General features: G+C 46.6%; 1 protein-coding gene across 1 annotated transcript in view; it reads right to left on the bottom strand.

Annotated features, from left to right (window-relative positions):
- Positions 1 to 20,969, bottom strand: part of CREBBP (CREB binding protein) — an 846,007-nt gene that overhangs the window by 25,348 nt on the left and 799,690 nt on the right. The window contains exon 29 of the mRNA XM_030211575.1: positions 5,472 to 5,633. Coding sequence (XP_030067435.1) covers positions 5,472 to 5,633 — 162 coding nt within the window. The remainder of the gene's footprint in view (positions 1 to 5,471; positions 5,634 to 20,969) is intronic.

A 20,969-nucleotide genomic window follows, 5' to 3' on the forward strand; every position in this document is an offset into this window, starting at 1 on the left:
AAGCGAAAGACAGACTCTCAGGAGGGGAAAGCTGTCTTTCAGGAGAGGGAGTGGGATCGGAAGGAAGACCCTCAGACTCCTCGTCAGAGAAATATCTGGGGTCTTCTTCCTCTTCCCACGAGGCCTCACCCTCGGTGTCAGACACAAGTTCACGGACCTGTGTCTGCAACCGTGCCCGACTCGACTCCATGGAGCCACGTCCACGATGGGGGCGTCGAGAGGTAGACTCCCTCGCCCGCATCGGCGAAGCTCCCTCCGCCGACGTAGTCGGGGAGCCTTCCTGGGAGGCGACGGCAGCCGGTACCGCACGCGGCACCGACGCCGGAGACCTCACCTCGGGCGATGGGCCAGCCGGCGCCACGCTCGACAGTACCGGTGGCGCAAGCACCGCCGGTACCGGAGGGGTAGGGCGCAGCAGCTCTCCCAGAATCTCTGGGAGAACGGCCCGGAGGCTCTTGTTCAGAGCGGCTGCAGAGAAAGGCATGGAGGTCGATGCAGGCGTCGACGTCAGAACCTGTTCCGGGCGTGGAGGCTGTTCCGGGCTGTCCAGAGTGGAGCGCATCGACACCTCCTGAACAGAGGGTGAGCGGTCCTCTCGGTGCCGATGCCTGCTGGGTACCGACTCCTTCGGCGACCCAGAGCTCTCGGTATCGACATGGGAAGGGGACCGGTGACGATGCTTCTTGGACTTCTTGGGGCGAAGCATGTCACCGGAGCTTCCCGGTACCGACGAGGAGGACGTAGAATCCAGCCGTCGCTTCCTCGGGGCCGAGATCGAAGAAGGTCGGTCTCGGGGGGGCTGTACCGCAGGAGCCCTCAGGGTAGGGGGAGACCCACCCGAAGGCTCACCGCCACCAGCAGGGGAATGGACAGCCCTCACCTGCAGTCCAGACGAAGCACCACCGTCCAACGACATCAGCAGACGAGGTCCCGGTACCACCGACGTCGATGCAGCTGTCCGATGTCTCGGCGCCGATGCAGAGGGCCGATGCCTCGATGCACTCGATGTACTGGCCGCCGAGGTTGAAGGTCTGGACACTGAAGACGTCGATGCACTCGATACCCCCGAAGAGCCCGAGAACAAAATGTTCCACTGGGCTAACCTCGCTACCTGAGTCCGCCTTTGCAAAAGGGAACACAGACTACAGGCCTGAGGGCGGTGCCCAGCCCCCAGACACTGAAGACACGACGCGTGCCTGTCAGTGAGCGAGATTACCCGGGCGCACTGGGTGCACTTCTTGAAGCCGCTGGAAGGCTTCGATGTCATGGGCGGAAAAATCACGCCGGCGAAATCGAAAGACGAAATGGCGAAATTTGGCACAGAAAAAAGGGAAATTTCGACCGGGGCCTAAGTAAGGCCTACCCCGACGACGAAAGAAAACTTAACGGGGCGAAAAAACTCGAAGTAGAGGAAGGGAAAAACCAAAAATGGTTAATCCAAACACTTTCTGGATTTCTCACAGAAAATAGTCGAAAAACGACGCGCGAGGCCGACTTTTCGGGGCACGAACGGTAAAGCACAACCGTACCGAGCGCGGAGAAAAGAAGACTGGCCGGCACAAGCCGGTTTCGGGCGGGAAGACGGCCGCGCATGCGCGGTGCGCATTGGCGCGCGAGGACTAGCAAAGGCCTTTGCTAGTGAAGATTCCGATTGGAGGGGCTGCCGTGGACGTCACCCATCAGTGAGAACAAGCAGCCTGCTTGTCCTCGGAGAAACTGCTGATTACCGCTGGGTAAGCGCCATGCTGTAGAAAATATTTTCTACCACATGTTTTGGGAACTGGGCACACATCAAAAATGGAATTACCGCCCGGGGCACGTGGTAGCCGGGCGGTAGTTCTAATTTGGTGCATGCTGGACGCTCGTAGGCGCCTACATGCCTTAGTAAAAGGGCCCCACGATGAGCAGCCACCACTGCAAAAATTTTACATGGATGATGGGCTGTATGCAGAAGGAACTGGAGTTATTTTCTTCAACATGAAAAAATCAGCATATGTGTATAAGCACCTTTGTGATCTAGTGAGCACAGCTAATATCCATCACGGAAGGAAGGGTGTTCATCTTGAACTTTTTTCTTTCAGAGGAATAGAGATGTTCATGAGATCTAATATGGTATGAAATCCTCCTCTCTTCTTGGTGATCGTTAAATACCTGGAGCAGAAGCCTTCATTCCTTTTCTGAACTGGAACAAGTTCTAATGTACAGGACTACAGGAGGAAACTGACATTTTCCTGGAGCAGGCAAGTATGAGCTTGAAGTATCATGACAGAGGTCAACCTTGAGTTAGTTGCACTTTTATTTGTATTTGACTTCCAATCTCCTAGAGGTAGCTTTGGTAGGGGGAGGGGTCTGTTATATTTTCAGATGAAATTCCTGGAAGATATAATTGGCAAGTTGACTGCCACCTGCTGAGAGGTCACTGACTGCAGAATAGTATTAAGTCATGTCTATCAAACTGTACCTCCAGTAAGGTAAAGGAAAGTGCTTTTGTTAATTTTTGTAGGAACTTCGGATAAGATATATCTTCCAGTTTATGTGATTCAAAGATTTTGGAATTGTCCACACCCCCCATATTATCTGAGGTTGCTACTTCATAGGGAGCCTCATTGATTTCACCAGGCTTCAGTGGGCTAGCCAGTTGATCTGCTTCTTCTAATTAAGGCTCTGCAGAATACTCTAGTGATTTCTATCCCTGGACTAATTTGGTGGGAGAATCCTGCAAATGATAGGATCTGAAGATAGGATCCATATTATCTGAGCACCAGGACTGTAGCAGGAGAAGGGGGAGGGGGACCCGGAGCCCAGAGTGTACACCCCCCAAAAGAGGCACAGGGGCCAAGAGACCGAGACCAATGCAGCTGTTCCTCTCCCAAGGAGATTTCTTTTTGTTCCTTTTCTTTTACTAAACCACTAAGCAAGATCCCTAAAGGGAACCTGTAAACCTAACTAAAACCAAGGGTCCAAAACCAGCGCATCCACCAAAAACATGAAGCAGGGTTGCACAGCACCTACCTCTGCTGGGAGACTGAGAAATACTGAGCAGGTCAGGGATGCACAATCCCTTATACAGGAGCACTGTTCAATAATTCTCAGTCTCCCTCTGCTGGCTGGAGTGCATATTACCCACTTGTAGGGAATGGTCTGGAGAAGACAATAAGAAAAACATTTTACCTTTCTACCCAACTCCTTCTGTAAGTAGCTTGATTCCTTGTCTGAGGAGTGAAAGGAGAAGACAAGCATCTGTTGCTTTTCTTTTTACTGTCATCAGCTTCCCCTGTCACATTAGCCTCTAAATTACTTGGGGAAGTGGAGGACCATGGTATCTGACAGCCCCAATGGTCTGCTGGGTGAACACCCTTCAAGACTCATGCTGGTCCCTTTCCACATCCTTAAGAAAGGAAGTTGAAGGCTTTGTTTTTTTATTCAGAAGCTTCATGAATGCCTGTACATGGCATGTTGGGATCATGGCTAACTTCTCTCACGCATGATGAGTGCACCTTAAAATTTAAACATGTTCATGGAACTGTGAAGCAGCAAGGCAAAATGGTGGCCACCATTGGATATGGACTAGAGTTTCAATAGCACAGATATTACTTCCTGTATGGATTCAGAATTTTTGAGTAAACGTTTTTAGGATTATAAATAACAAATGATAGCAGATGGAAGATTTTTTTTATGCCAATGATGATTTGAAGCTTGTTTAGACTTTTTAGTCAGAGCTATATGAGGCTTTTTTCCTTCTGTTCTGTGTGGTAACTTATTGAGGCTTTACATACGTCATATATTGTTGGTGAATCATTTGGGTTAGTGTGTGTTTAACAATAATTTCTCCATGAATCTCCCAGTATCTTCTATTTTTTCAGCACAGGCCTGAGCACACCATCTTTGTATTGCTGCAGCCAGAAACGCACAATATTCCTAGTTGCAGTAATACAAAATAAACTATACTGCAGTATTCAATAAACCTACGGTACAAATAAATTTACAGGGGGATTCAATAACTGTGGCACAGGCATCTCAATTCATGAATGCTGTAAACTTCCTCACAGTGAGATTAGTGTACAAATCACTATTTTACTATGTATTAGTAAAGAGGCCTCTTATTGGAAGCTTTCTAAAGATTCAAAATTTGAAAACATAGCAAATAAGGTAGGTGAAAAAATTTGGGTCCCTTTTAGTCAACACTGTCCTTCCTAAATAGTTTATAGCCCGGTATAACTATGTTCCAGTCATAGCTCTCTGTGGACCACATCCCTGTGTCTGCCACTAAACCCAAACCAATCTCTTGATTGATCCTTTAGGAAACCGTCTAACCCCTTTTTAAACTCTGCTAAGCTAACCGCCTTCATCATGTTCCAGAGTTTAATTATGCTTTGGGTGAAGAAACATTTTCTCCTTTTTGTTTTAAATTTACTACACTGTAGTTTCATCGCATGCTCCCTAGTCCCAGTATTTTTGGAAAGCGTGAACAGACGCTTCACATCCACCTGTTCTATTCTACTCATTATTTTATACTAGTAAAAAAGCCCCGTTTCTGATGCAAATGAAACGGGGGCTAGCAATGTTTTCTTCTGTGTGCATGTGGGAGTGTGTGCGTCCCTGCCCTCTCTCCCTTCCCCCCTCTGAGTCCTTCACTGTTACAGAGCCAGCGATTTGATTTCGTGCTCTGCTGTTTTCCTTCACTGACTGTGTTACAGAGACGGCGGGGCAGACACTCAAAGGGAAACCGGATATCTCGCCCCCTTCACACTTCCGGCTGGAGGCTTCATAGAACGTTGGTGTTGCTTTTTATATAGAGAGATACCTCTATCATGTCTCCCCCTAGCCATCTCTTCTCCAAGCTGAAAAGCCCTAGCCTTCTTAGTCTTTCTTCTTAGTGAAGTCATCCCATCCCCACTATCATTTTAGTTGCCCTGAGGGCTCTTTACCTGGGGACTATGCTCTCCCATCCTCAACAATTCTAGGCCTACTGAGTCATTACTACTTTTTTCGTTTTGTCAGTAACACCCAAAAAGTTTAATGAATCAACTGGAATAGTGTCCAAATTTTTGTATCTGCCAAATTTATCTTCATTTTCAATCTGTTAAAAACACCAAATAAATAGTAACTGTGCATAAATTGTATTCCAGATGTAAAAGGGGTATCATTGTCATTTTGTATCAAGTTGAATGTGTTATACCAGGATGCACTGTTTTACATAGTGTATACAAAAGTTTTCAAAATTAATAAAGTAAAAAACATTTGCATAAAGATATTGCGTGTACTTTTGTTCCATGTAGAGGTTTTCTCAGCTTCAGTCTACTTAAGGATTTGTTGAAACATACAATTTGACCAGGGGCTCCCTAAACATCTGTATACAACTGTATATTTTGAATTCTGTAACTACACCTGATTAAAAAAAAAAAAAGACTAATATAAATGTATGGACATATACAAGCTTACGGTTTTGTCTATTTATGGAAACAGAGTACCTCTTTATGCTTCTCCATAGTAGCATAGAGTTTCTGGGACAGGTCATTGGACACATTGGGCATGCTGGGTTTCTTCTTGTTAGCTCGGCTCATGCTGCTCTTATTCTTGTTGGTCTTTTTATTGTTCTTTTTCTTGGCGTTTTTACTGTCACCTTGGCAGCCCTGAAATGAATACAACGCAAAGCTGTTAGAAAAGATTCTTTTCTTTTTTCCATACAAGTAAATATTTATTGTATAAATGGCAACAACAAATAAGCAAAGGTAGTAATATTTATATTAGCAGTCATTTTGTTCCTTTTTTTTCCCACAATAAATGTTTATTAACATTTTGAGAAGGCTACAACAAATCAGAGACATAGAGAGCAAATATTCTTAACCATCCGTAACACATCAGGTTCCCCTATACGCCTATAGCAATATACATGATTCAATTTCTCCTTCATTATTCCTGGAAAAGATTCTTTTATATACTTCATTTCATTTTAAATTGTCATTATTTCTTTGTTTTAGAAATCACAGCAGAGTTTCAGGTTTCCACGTAAATGCATTTAATGACAACTGTGATATCTAAAGAAAGAATTTTGAAAGAGGGCTGCAAACATGTGTGTTTTTCAGGATACCCACAATGAATATTCACCAGCTTGTATATCTTTATCTGCATACTCAAAGCCAGATATGTTTGAAACCCTGAAGCACCAGAGTTGAGGACCCTTGGTCTACAGTCATCAATCAGTCTGGTCACCTAACCTGTGGCAACTAGTGAGAAATAAATAAAAGAAGAACAGAAATGGATAAACTTATGATCTAATATAAGATGCTCTCTACTAAGATATTTAATAAAGTGAAGTTACTTACCTGTAGCAGGTATTCTCAGAGGACAGCAGGCTGATTGTTCTCACTGATGGGTGATGTCCACGGCAGCCCCAGGTCCGGAAAATCTTCCTAGCAACAGAGTTTGATAGAGTCTTTGAGCGCGCGGGCCAGCTACCGCACACGCACGGCCATCTTCCCGTCCGTCATGCGAGAACCCCACTTTCGTTAAGTTATAAAGCAAAACCAAAGAAAGGAACAACTTCAAAGGGGAGGCGGGCGGGTTGGTGAGAACAATCAGCCTGCTGTACTCGGAGAATGCCTGCTACAGGTAAGTAACTTCGCTTTCTCCGAGGACAAGCAGGCTGCTTGTACTCACTGATGGGGTATCCCTAGCCCCCAGGCTCACTCAAAACAACAGGGTCAATTGGGCCTCGCAACAGCGAGGACATAACAAAAATTGACCTACAAAGGAACATCTAACAGAGTGCAGCCTGCAACAGAATAAAAATGGGCCTAGGGGGGTGGAGTTGGATTCTAAACCCCAAACCGACTGTCGTGTCAGGTATCCTGCTGAAGGCAGTAATGAGATGTGAATGTGTGGACTGATGACCACGTTGCAGCCTTGCAAATCTCTTCAATAGTGGCTGACTTCAAGTGGGCCACTGACGCTGCCATGGCTCTAACACTATGAGCCGTGACATGACCCTCAAGAGTCAGCCCAGCTTGGGCATAAGTGAAGGAGATGCAATCTGCTAGCCAATTTGAAATGGTGCGTTTCCCGACAGCCACTCCCTTCCTGTTGGGATCAAAAGAAACAAACATTTGGGCAGACTGTCTGAAAGGGCTTGTCCGCTCCACATAGAAGGCCAATGCTCTCTTGCAGTCCAATGTATGCAACTGACGTTCAGCAGGGCAGGTATGAGGACGGGGAAAAAATGTTGGCAAGACTATTGACTGGTTCAGATGGAACTCCGACACCATCTTCGGCAAGAACTTAGGGTGGGTGCGGAGGACTACTCTGTTATGATGAAATTTAGTATATGGAGCATGAGCTACCAAGGCTCGGAGCTCACTGACTCTACTAGCTGAAGTAACAGCCACCAAGAAAATGACCTTCCAGGACAAATACTTCAGATGGCAGGAATTCAGTGGCTCAAAAGGAGGTTTCATCAGCTGGGTGAGATCCCATGACACTGTAGGAGGCTTGACAGGGGGCTTTGACAAAAGCAAACCTCTCATGAAGCGAACTAAAGGCTGTCCAGAGATAGGCTTACCTTCCACGTGATAATGATAAGCACTAATATCACTAAGATGAACTCTTACTGAGTTGGTCTTTAGACCAGACTCTGACAAGTGTAGAAGGTATTCAAGCAGGGTCTGTGTAGGACAAGAACGAGGATCTAGGGCCTTGGCTGTCAAACCAGACAGCAAACCTCCTCCATTTAAAAGAGTAACACCTCTTCGTTGAATCTTTCCTGGAAGCAAGCAAGACTTGGGAGACACCCTCAGAAAGACCCAAGGAAGCGAAGTCTACGTTCTCAAAATGCAGGCCGTGAGAGCCAGAGACTGGAGGTTGGGATGCAGAAGCGTCCCCTTGTTCTGAGTGATGAGGGTTGGAAAACACTCCAATCTCCACTGTTCTTCGGAGGACAACTCCAGAAGAAGAAACCAAATCTGACGCGGCCAGACGGGAGCGATGAGAATCATGGTTCCGCGGTCTTGCTTGAGTTTCAGCAAAGTCTTCCCCACCAAAGGTATGGGAGGATATGCATACAGGAGGCCCTTCCCCCAATGAAGGAGAAAGGCATCTGACGCTAGTCTGCCATGGGCCTGAAGTCTGGAACAGAACTGAGGGACCTTGTGATTGATCCGAGTGCCAAAAAGATCCACCAAGTGGGAACCCCACGCTTGGAAGATCTTGCTTACCACTCTCGAGATGAGACACCATTCGTGAGGTTGCATTATCCTGCTCAACCTGTCGACCAGACTGTTTACACCTGCCAGATACATGGCTTGGAGAAACATACCGTACCGGCGAGCCCAAAGCCACATCTGGACAGCTTCCTGACACAGGGGGCGAGATCCTGTGCCCCCCTGCTTGTTGATGTAGTACATGGCAACCTAATTGTCTGAATTTGGATAATTTGATTGGACAGCCGATCTCTGAAAGCCTTTAGAGCGTTCCAGACCGCTTGCAACTCCAGGAGAAGAGCTGATTCCTGGAGGGACCAAGCTCCTTGAGTGTGAAGCCTATCGACATGGGCTCCCTACCCCAGGAGGGATGCATCCGCTGTCAGCACTTTTTGAGGCTGAGGAATTTGAAAGGGACGTACCAAGGTCAAATTGGATCGAATCGTCCACCAATGCAGGGAATTGTGAAAATTGGTAGACAGCTGGATCACATCCTCCAGATTCCCTGCAGCTTGATACCACTGGGAAGGCTAGGGTCCATTGAGCTGATCTCATGTGAAGACAGGCCATGGGAGTCACATGAACTGTGGAGGCCATATGGCCTAGAAGTCTCAACATCTGCCGAGCTGTGATCTGCTGAGATGCTCTGGCCAAGGAAACTAGGGACAGAAGATCGTCTGCCCTTGCCTCGGGGAGATAGGCATGAGCCGTCTGTGAATCCAGCAGAGCCCCTATGAATTCTAGTCTCTGAACTGGAAGAAGATGGGACTTGGGGTAATTTATCACAAACCCTAGCAGCTCCAGTAATTGAGTAGTCACCTGCATGGACTGAAGAGCCCCTGCCTCCGAGGTGTTCTTCACCAGCCAATCGTCGAGATAAGGGAAGACATGCACTCCCAGTCTGCGTAGCGACGCTGCAACAACTGCCAGGCATTTTGTAAATACCTTACTACTACTACTTAACATTTCTAAAGCGTTACTAGGGTTACGCAGCGCTGTACAATTTAACATGGAAGGACAGTCCCTGCTCAAGGAGCTTAGAATCTAAAAGAGCCCAAAAGGCAGCACACAGTACTGGAAGTGCTGCATTCCCAGACAGAATCAAAGATACTTCCGATGAGCTGGAAGTATCAGGATGTGTGTTTAAGCATCCTTTAAATCCAGAGAGCATAACCAATCATTTTCCTGAATCATGGGAGGAAGGGTGCCCAGGAAAAGCATCCTGAACTTTTCTCGCACCAGATATTTGTTCAGGGCCCTTAGGTCTAGGATGGGACGCATCCCCAGTTTTCTTTTGCACACGAAAGTACCTGGAATAGAATCCCAGCCCTTCCTGCCCTGGTGGCACGGGCTTGACCGCACTGGCGCTGAGAAGGGCGGAGAGTTCCTCTGCAAGTACCTGTCTGTGCTGGAAGGTGAAAGACTGAGCTCCCAGTGGGCAATTTGGAGGTTTGGATATCAAATTGAGGGAGTATCCTAGCTGGACTATTTGAAGAACCCACCGATCGGAGGTTACAAGAGGCCACCCTTGGTGAAAAAATTTTAACCTCCCTCTGACCAGTAGGTCGCCCGGCACGGACACTTTGATGTCGGCTATGCTCGCCTGGAGCCAGTCAAAAGCCTGTCCCTTGCTTTTGCTGGGAAGCTGCAGGGGTCTGTTGAGGCTTCCTTGGGGTCGGGTCCGAAAGAGGTCGGTCCCGATGGGCCTGCACCGCAGGGGCCCTCGAGGCAGGTGGAGACCCACTCGATGGCTCACTGCTGCCAGCGTGAGATGGTCCCTGGACAGCTGTTACCTGCGCTCCTGAAGTCGATGCTTTCTACGGTGCCGACATCGACACCTCCAACCTCGGTACCGCTGTCAACGTCGAAGTACTAGGCAAAGCTCCAAACAAAAGTTCCCGATGAGCTTGTCTCGACGCCTGTGTCTGCTTTTTAAGGCTAAGACACAACTTACATGCATCTGGGCGATGGTCGGACCCAAGGCACTGGATACACCACGCGTGGGGATCGGTAACTGAGATTGCCCGGTTGCATCGAGTGCACTTCTTGAAGCTGCTGGTGATCCTCGATGTCATGGACGGAAAAATAGCGGCGGCAAAATCAAAATTCTCAATTGTGCTTAATTATAAGAAGAAAAAGGGAGAAAAAAACCCACATGGGCGGCCAAAAAGGCCGCGTTCAACCACGAACTGAAACTCAGACAGGAAAAAGGTAAGAAATAAGGGAACTTTTTTTTTTTAAACAGAAAAGAAACAAACAGCTGAAAGCCGCTCAAAAACACTTGCGAAAAGACGCAAACACACGGAGACTCTCTCCTGAGGCAGCAGAGCGACCGAAAAACAGCCGCCCTTAACCGCAGAAAAAAAAGAGAATAAAGAGGGGTTCTTGCGCGACGGGCGGGAAGATGGCTGCGCTCGCGCGCTCGAAGACTCTAGCAAACTCTGTTGCTAGGAAGATTTTCCGGACCTGGGGCTGCCGTGGACGTCACCCATCAGTGAGAACAAGCTGCCTGCTTGTTCTTGGAGAAACCTAAAATACGTCAAGACATGGGAGAGAGACTTGGCAGAAGCACTAAATGACAGCGAGTGCAGATATACTCTGTGGTATTCCAATCATCCATCTCTGCTACAATAACTGAAAATGGATTCAAGCTCGTCTACTGACTGAGCTTAATATCCTCTAAACAAAAATATACAGCAATGGGAATAGAGAGAGAGGTACCTTATTTGATATGTGGTAGCAATGTAAGAAGACACAACCTTTTTGGAAAATGGTGCAAGAAAAGATTAACTCCATCTCAATCTGCTTATTGACTCAATTCCTGAACGTCTAATGGAAATTCAAATAGTGGCGACTAATATAATTGTACCAGCAAAAATGAAGATTGTGGCAGCATGGAACAGGAATGTAATCCCCTTAGAAATGGTATTTTCTTTGGCTAACTCGTGGCCTTTAGGTGGGATCGACTTCAAGAATTTAAGAATGAATGGAGGGTGCGTGTAAAATGGCTGCAGTGAAACTAGACAGTGGTTTGGATACTAAAGTTATATAACTATCTGGAGGCCATTGGACAGTGAAAAGAGTCTCTGATGCTGAAGGGAGAAGGGGGAAGAAGGGAAAGGGATGTTATGTCTAGTGATGCAATACTAAAAGAGGGAAAAAAAGTGGAATCCAATTGTTATATATGTCTAAAACGTTAACCCCCTCTTTGCTAGAGGATGCTGACACAGGTATTGAGTGGCTCAAAGGGAACTTTCATTAGCTAGGTAAGAACAACATTAAGATCCCATGACATGGTGGGGTGCTTGATAGGGGGTTTCATTAATAGCAAGCCCCTCATGAAGCAAACAACTAAAGGCTGAGTAGAGATGGGCTTACCCTTACAGAGGTGGTTTTGAAACAAATGTAAGGTATTCAAGACATTTTTGCACAGGATAAGAAAATAGATCTAGGGTCCTGCCCTCACACCAGACAGCAAACCTCCTCTACTTGAAACTTTAGGACCTCCTAGCCAAATCTCTCCTGGAAACAATAAGAATCTGAGAGACACATTCCAGCAGATTCAAAGAGTTAACCTCTAGCCTCTCAACATCAAAATCAGGGACTGGAGATCAGGATGTATGAGGGACTCCCTCATTCTGAATGATGATGGTCCAAATGCATTCCAATCCTCACAGATCTTCAGAGCCTAGCTCCAGAAGTAGAGGGAACCGTATCTATAGCGGCAGTATGGTGCAATGACCAATAAGGATGATGGTTTCTTGGTCCTGCTCGAGTCTCAGAAGGGTTTTTGCTATGAGAGGCACTTGAGAATATGCATACAGAAGAGAAAGGCATCTGAGGCTAGGCTGCCATGCAATCTTGTTCTGGAACAGATGTGAGGGGCTTTGGTGTTGTGGTGAGAGGGAAAAAAAAATCCACTGAGGTGTGCCCCACTTTCAAAAGACTTTCTGGGCAAATTCTCTGTTCAGGGACCACTTGTGTAGCCACATGACCCTGCTCAGTCTGTCCTGGTGTGTAAGTGGCTCCGAGATCCATCCCTTGAGAGATGGCCCATTTCCATATCCAGACTGCCTCTTGCCACAGGAGATATAAGACCTTACCTCCCTGGTTGCTGACAATACATTGGCACTTGGTTGTCTGTCTAAATTAAGATAATTTGGTTTGCTTGCTGATCTCTGAAAGCCTTTAGAGGGTTCCATATAACACTTAGATCAAGAAGGTGATCTGATGTTAGCTCTCCTGAGCATACCACTGACCCTGGGTGTGACGCCTATCTACATGAGCCCCCCAAACAAGGCTACATGCCTCTGTCATCAGTGTCCTGTAAGTGTTGAGGAATTTAGAATGGTAGTCTCCTGTCCAAGCTCCTGGAAGGCGTGACAGTGATGACATCCCAACGATTCCCCTTGGTCACAGCACTGGGAAAAGAAGGTCCACTGAGTTGTCCTAAAATTGAAAATATAAGAACAGCCATACTGGGTCAGAAGAACGGTCCATCTAGCCCAGTATCTTGCTTCCAGCAGTGGCCAATTCAAGTCACAAGTACTTGGCAGAAACCCAATTAGTAGCAACATTTCATGCTACCAATCCTGGGGCAAACAATGGCTTCCCCCATGTCCATCTCAATAACAGGCTATGGACTTGTCCTCCAGGAACTTGCCCAAACCTTTTTTTTTAACCCAATTATGCTAACCACTGTTACCACATGCTCCGGCAATGAGTTCCAGAGCTTAACTATTCTTTGACTGAAAAAATATTTCCTCCTATTTGTTTTAAAAGTATTTCCATGTAATTTCGAGTGTCCCCTGGTCTTTGTACTTTTTGAAAGAATGAAAAATATTCACTTTTACCTGTTCTACTCCACTCAGGATTTTGTAGACCTCAATCATATCCCCTCTCAGCCCTCTCTTTTCCAAGCTGAAGAGGCCTAACCTCTTTAGCCTTTCCTCATATGGGAGGAGTTCCATCCCCTTTATAATTTTGGACGCTCTTTTTTTTTAACCTTTTCTAAATCCACTATTTCTTTTTTGAGATACGGCAACCAGAACTGAACGCAATACTTACTACTACTTATCATTTCTATAGCGCTACTAGACGTACGCAGCGCTTTACACTTGAACATGAAGAGACAATCCCTGCTTGACAGAGCTTACAATACTTAAGGTGAAGTCGAACCATGGAGCAACACAGTATTCTTGGTCTTATTTTGCATCCGTTTCCTAATAATTCCTAGCACCCTGTTTGCTTTTTTTGGCTGCCGCCACACACTGGGCAGAAGGTTTCATTTTTATTAGTCCAACAACAAAAACCAGTGGTATAACTATAAGAAGGTCTTATGTGAGTGGATGACATCATTTACAAAAATTTTAATTCCCCATGAACTCCCCCCTCCCCTCACGCCCAAAACCATACTACTCAGCAAGATAAACAGGTGGTAAAACAAAAGGAGTCAAAAGTTTAAGACACAGCTCCATGCCCGAGGAGATAAAGTTAAGCAAAACGATTCCCAAGTCTCCTGAAATCTTCAACCTGGGGTCTCGTCCAAAGGGTGAATTCCTCGTCTCTCTAATTTCATAGCCACAAGCAATAAGTAGTGCTAATGTTGCAGAGTGCGTCCTGTGGTGTCCAGCCAATAAAATAAAATCACCTTGAGTCTGTAGAGAATAGATTTGTAAAGAAATCGCTTAAATCGGGGCAGCACTGGATCTGTACACACATTTTCCAAAAAGCACAAGGGGACCATAAGTAACCATACAGTACCATACAATAAGCCACAATAGTAGCATAGATTTCCAAAAGTTGACAATACAAGGACAATGCCAAAATATGTGACCCAAGGTTGTCAGAGTATGACCACATTTATGGCAAGCATCTTGAGAGGCCAGGTATGGTTTCACCGCTGCTGAAAACTGATGTCTACGACAAACCTACCAGCAAACTGCTCTAGCGGCCTAAAGCATGGGGTATCGCAGAAAGACCCCCGTGGGCAATTTAGTTGACATATGAAGAACATGGGTGAAGTGTACCCTTGGAAGGAGAGCCGTTTCTATGGAGGTAAGACAAAAATGTTCCGTTCCCCGAAACCAATTGTTACCCCCATGAGCCTTAGGGGTCTGGATCAAGGCCAGCAGCATGCGAGGCTTCTTTCCCAACTAGAGATAACTTTGCAAAAGTCACACCAGCATCCACTCCTCTGTACAGTGGAGAAATAATGGTAGCATTTGGAATGTGTAAAACCACCTGGGCACCAGAATCATATTAAACAAATGTATCTGTCCTCACAATGAGAGGGGACAGGGTTTCTATAGTTACAACTTCAGCCTAGTATAAGAAGTCTCACATTTATTTGATATAACATGTTCAAATCTTGTGGAAGTAAAATCCCCAAGTACTGTACCTGGGAATCCTTCCACATGAGGGGAAAGGACCCCACCCATTCCTGATGCACCTGGATGAGTAAAGGGAATGTTTTTGAGTTAGAATAATTAAGTGTAAAATCCTGATAACCTATCAAAGTGCTTAAACTCAGTCAGCACAGGCAGTACAGATTGTTGTGGAGTAGTTAGAATTACCATAATGTCATCTGAATATGCCAATTCCTTAATATGAAGGCCTCTTAGAGAAATCCCAGATATCTGGGGTGTTGTGTTTATCACCCTAAGTAATGGCTCTAAAGAAATGATAAATAAGGGGGAAGGTGACAACCTACTCAAGTACCCTGTTCTATAGGGAAGGAGAAGTTGCACTCGTGATAAACAGTACAATGCTTGAAAGGTATGACAGAACCACCCCCAAATTCCTAACCACGCCAGGACCTGAAATAGAGACAGTTGTCACGTCTGTGGCCGTGACCACCCTCATACTTACCCTGTTTCTGGAAGTCAGTGGCTGTGCTGGCTTCTGCTTGTCTCTGTGTCTGTCTTAGTTTCTCTCTGGCTCTGTGTGCTGATTGCCTTACTGGACCTCACCTGTGTGGGCTATGCCTCTTCCAAGATGGCTGCCACCTCCTCTATGCCAGTATCCAAGATGGCTCCTGCTTGTCCTTCCTGTGGGCTCACTTCCTCTGTGTGTCAAGCCTCTGTTTGGAGGCAAGGAACTTCCTGTTTCTGTCCTGCTGGTGGTGACTCATCAGTGAGTTCCTTTATAAGGAAGGCCTGTGCTTGCAGTCAGGGCCTTCGCATGGTGTCATTGTCTGGTGTCATGCCCAGAGGCCGACAGGTTAGTCAGTGTGTTGCTGCGCTGCTTCTAAGCCTGTCTTCTGTGTGGGCTTGCCCTTCTGTTTAGTACCTGTGGGCTGGTTGCCCTTCTGCGTGGGCTGCTAGCCCTTCTGCCTTTAGTCTGTGTTTGGAGCCTGCTGTTCAGCCCTGGTTTCCCCGTCTGTGTTTGCAGCCTGCCCTACTCCTTGCTTGTATATCCTGTGTGCTTATCCGGATCCCTGCTTATGTATCCTGATTCCTGTATCTGTCTAGCTAGCGTGTATCTTCTGGGGGATTTATCCTGTTACCTGCCTCGACCTAGCTAGTGGGTTTGCCCTGTGGGTATTCCCTGTCTCCCCTTTTCCTTGCTTGTATATCTGCCCTAGTCCCTGCTCCTGATAAGCTTCTGTCTGTCTAGTCTGTCCGGTGTGTCTGGCTTAGTGGCTGCGTGCAGCGCTTAGTGCAGTCTAGTATTGTTTCCTAGACCCGTGGTGGGTCCTCTGGATCTCCAGTTCCGGCCTTGCCCTGCAAGTCCTGTCGGCCGCCTGCACGCTAGAGCTCAACTCTAGCGGAAAGGTGGCTAAGTACAGGTGAAGCGGCTCCTGTTCTGCCGGTTCCAGTTGCCTGCTCCCAAATCCAGAGGTCCAGTCCGGCCCTTCCGGGTGTTCCGCTCCAGGGTGGTCTTACCTGCCTCTGCCGCTCCTCGGCAGGGGTCCAAGGACTCACTATTCCCAGTTCCGCCTCGAGGTCCTGACAGCATGCCAAGGCCCTCGAGAACGCGACAACAGTTTACCTATCAAAAGCGTTTGCCACATCGAGGCTGGTCAACATAGCTGCGATACTGCGGATGGCGCAATGCGACACAGCTAACAGTATTTGTAGTATATTAAGAACCGACGAGTCTTGACAAACCCCACCTGCACGGTAGGTACTAATTAGCGCAGGCAGGCAATTTGCCAGATGAGAAGCTAATACCTTAGCCAATAACTTAACATCTACATTAAGAAGCGAGATGGGTCTATAGGAATCTGTCTGCTCACGTGGCTTTCCTGGTTTGAGAAGTAAGGTAACTACAGCCACATTACCATGCAGTGGAAATGCTCCTGCTAACTGATATGATAGTAGTGGACCTATAATCTGGGGGCTGCAGCAGTTTATAATACTCGCCAGCAAAACAATCAGCAGCTAAGAATACAAGTGTTGCCATACTGGGACAGACTGAAGGTCCATCAAGCCCAGTATCCTGTTTCCAATAGTGGCCAATCCAATCCCAAAACAGTACAAAACTTTTTATGCTACTTTTTCTTAGGTTTTAGATTTTTAATAGCTTGTTTTAACTCTTTGGCTTGCAATGGCATACTGACCAACTGACAGTCTTCATCTGAGAGTGTGGGAAAGTTTGCCCTATCTGGAAACTCTGAGAGTCCGCTGGAGATCGAGAGGCATTAAGGGGCCTGGAAATGCTCATATAAAAGCTTTGAAATTTGATCATGCTTATTCACTATGGGGCCCTTTTACAGAGCTCTTTCGGGACTACCGCTGGCCCAACGCAACCGCTGGTTGCAGTCCGGCCCCTAGCACGTGCCATTTCCAGGGGAAAATAAAACTCCCAGAAATGGCTTGTGCGGTGGTAACTCAGTTGTAATCGGGCGGGTTACCACCGGGTAGTGTGGGAGCCCTTATCGCCACCTCAATGGGTGGCGGTAAGGGCATCCTGTTGCAAAGCTATGCAGTAAGAGTTGTCTTACCGAATGGCCATGTGTATCTGGGGTCTTTTTACAAGGTATGGTAAAAGGGTCCCCCCGCCGCAAGCACAGGGCCCTTTTTCCCACAGCTTGGTAAAAGGACCCTTACCTGAGCAGATGGGCCATGCAGTGAAGAAATTGAGTGAGACCCCCCCCCCCCACTCAGAATTTAACAATCTGTGCCAATAGTTTACCTGTTTTGTTACCATATTTAGAGAAAAGGATATTTTTGATAGATCATAGTGTGATATGTTTGCTGGTGTATAAATGCATTCAACGCCGTTTGTGTGGCCAGGTAAGTTTCTTTGATTTGTGGGGTGGGTGAATGTATATACGCTCTTTTTTTCTCTATAGCAGAGACTCTAGATGGCAAATGGTAGCAGCTAATTTTTTTTATATCTAGCTGCTGTATAGGCAATTATATCACCACATAATACAGCCTTTGCTGCTGTCCAAAAAAGTTCTGGTTGGACCAAGTGTTGACCACTGGTGGCCAGATAGGCTTCCCACTTATCAAATAAGCTTGGAAATCTTTATTTTTCACGAGATAAACTAGAAATGCCAGCCAGAAGAGATGCGATAATAAGCTGGCGCATCCAAGTCAACCCACACCACTGGCATGGTTGGAGACTGCCTCGGGCCCTATTACTGCTTCTGTTACAAAGGAAACAACGCACTGGAAAGAAATACATAATCCAGTCTTGAAAGGGTATCATGGCCCATAACTGATGTCACTGGGGTGGAGCAATATCCTTGCATCTACCAGATCAAAGGCCAACAAAAAGCCGGCAATACCTCCCTCCCAGGGTGAATCATGTTCCCTGCAGTACTATCAAGAGAGTGGTCCATGAGGAAGTTCATATCCCTCAACAAGGAAGCAGATCTTTCAAAAGAGCAAGGTAAAACAATTTATCATACAGCATAGCACCATAAATGACCAATAGGTATAACTCTCTACCCTGTAACCAAAGTTTTAAGAGTAGGTATCTGCCCATGCCATCTCTAAGCAGTACTTTTGCTGTGCAAGCAAGGGGGCTTTTTAAATCAGAATTGCAATACCTCCCAGTTTACCTCAAGAGGAAGCAAAGTGAACCACACCCACCCAGCCTCTCTGGAGCTTCAGATATTCCTGATCTGACAAACGCATCTCTTCCAAACAAGCAATGTCTGCTCCTTGTCTATGCAAAACAGTTAGGATTTTGGTCCACTTAATTGGGAAGGAAATATCCCCCCACGTTCCAAGTACTCTAACAAACAGGAGCAGACATTGAACGAGGAAGAACACGCCTGAATAAACAATAGATAAGCACCCAAGAACACCCAGCCTCTGCCCTGACCCAATAAAGTACTCATGGCACCACCTGCCCATCTTAACATATAACATTATGAAACCCCCTGTCAGTGCAAGTGAAGACCCCCTCCCACCCCCAAAACACCCTACCCAGTAATCTATCCTGCACCACCAATGGGCAAATGAGAACAAACGTGAGCATGAAAAACACCCCTGAGCAGAGCAAGAAAATCACATCCTGCTGAGCTCATTGCATCACACACTATCCTCCCAGACCATTTATAATTTGTTAAATAGCACCGGAAATCTCTCATGAGGAACTTTGTCAAAAGCCTTCTGAAAATCTAGATACACTATATCAACTGGGTCACCTTTATCCACGCATTCAAAAAAATGGAGCAAATTGGTGAGGCAAGGCTTCCCTTGGCTAAATCCATATTGACTCTGTCCCATTAAACCATGTTTGTTTATGTGTTCCATAATTTTATTCTTTATAATACTCTCTACTATCTTGCCCGGCACCAAAGTCAGGCTTACCAGTCTATAATTTCCATCACCCCTGGAACCCTTTTAAAAAACTGATGTAACATTGGCCACCATCCAACCTTCAGGTACTATGGATAAGCACATAAGCACTGCCATGCTGGGAAAAGACCAAAGGTCCATCAAGCTCAGCACTCTGTCTCCAACAGCGGCCAATCCAGGCCCCAAGAACCTGGCATAAAACCCAAAAGTTAATAACGATCAATGGACTTTTCCTTCAGAAATCTGTCCAGACCCCCTTTAAACTCAGCAAGGCCAGCTGCCGTCACTACCTTCTCCGGCAATGAGTTCCAGAGTCTAACTACGCGCTGAGTAAAGAAAAACTTTCTCCGATTTGTTTTAAACCTACCACATTCTAATTTCATCTTGTGTCCCCTGGTTCTATTATTGTTAGAAAGCGTAAACAAACGCTTCACATCTGTCCGCTCTATCCCGCTTATTATTTTGTAAACCTCTATCATATCACCTCTCAGCCGCTTTCTCTCCAGGCTAAAGAGTCCTAGCAATTTCATATTTCAGTTCGTTCAGTACCCTGGGGTGTAAACTATCAGGTCAGGTTCACCAAGATTTCTTGCAGTTCCTCTGCATCATCACCGTTGAAAACCATTTCTGGTACAGGTAGATCTATTAATCTTCTTCCATAAACAATTCATTCACTTTCTATGCTATGGCCTTGTCCTTCCGAGTGCCCCTTTTGCTCCTTCATGAGCTAACGGTCCCACAGATTCCTTCACAGGCTTTCTGCTTCTGATGTACCTGAAAAAGGTATTACTATGAGGCCATAGGTGTAACATGCACTGTGGACGCCATGTGGCCTAGCAGTAAGCTGATATCTGCCGACTCTCTTGAATCTCCTGGATTACAGAGGTGAGAGCTCCTATTCGTGAGACCAGGAGGAAGGCCTTGGCAAGACTCATGTTTAGCAGGGCTCCTATAAACTCCAATTGCTGGGACGGACTGAGGTGGGACTTGGGGTAACTGATGATGAACCCTGGTGGCTCTGGCACCCAAATTCATTTTCATTTATTCATTTCAGTACTTATATACCGCTTAGACCTAAGTGGTTTACAGTTTCATTTTACAGGTACTAGATCTTGCACTCCTTCCATGTGTTCTTGACCAGCCAATCATCTAGGTAAGAAAATACATGAACTCCCCTAGTCTGTGTACTGAAGCTGCAACTACTGCGAGAGACTTTCAGGCTTATTTTCAAAAGAGAAGGGCGCCCATCTTTCGACACAAATCGGGAGAAGGGTGTCCTTCTCTCGGGGTCGCCCAAATAGGAATAATCGAAAGCCGATTTTGGGCGTCCCCAATTGCTTCCCGTCACGGGGACGACCAACGTTCTGAGGGCGTGTCGGAGGCGTAGCGAAGGCGGGACTGGGGCGTGTCTAACAGATGGGCGTCCTCCAGCGATAATGGAAAAAAGGGCGTCCCTGACGAGCACTTGGCCGACTTTACTTGGTCCATTTTTTTTTACGACCAGGCCTCAAAAAGGTGCCCGAACTGACCAGATGACCACAGGAGGGAATCGGGGATGACCTCCCCTGACTCCCCCAGTGGTGACTAACCCCCTCTCACCCTGAAAAAAACAACTTTAAAAACGTTTTTTTGCAAGCCTCAAATATCATACTCAGGTCCATCGCAGCAGTATGCAGGTCCCTAGGGGGGGGGGGGGGAGATGTGTGTATGTCAGCAGAGGCATAGCAAAGGCGTGGAGGTCCTTCCTTCAAACATTTTGGAGGTCCTGAACTGCCCCCCCACACACAGGGACGGCCAAATTTCAAGGGAGTGGAGGAGTGGCCTAGTGGTTAGAGCACTTGTCCTGCAATCCAGAGATGGCCGGGTCAAATCCCACTGCTGGTACTTGTGATCCAAAATCCAAATAAATAAAGGGGGTGTCAGAGGCACAGAAAGGCATGGACGTCCTTCTCACAGGAACATCCACATTTTGGACGTCCTCAACTGCCCGTCGCAGGGACGGAGGCATAGCGAA

The sequence above is a fragment of the Microcaecilia unicolor genome, chromosome 8, assembly GCF_901765095.1.
Source record: "Microcaecilia unicolor chromosome 8, aMicUni1.1, whole genome shotgun sequence".
NCBI lineage: Eukaryota > Metazoa > Chordata > Amphibia > Gymnophiona > Siphonopidae > Microcaecilia > Microcaecilia unicolor.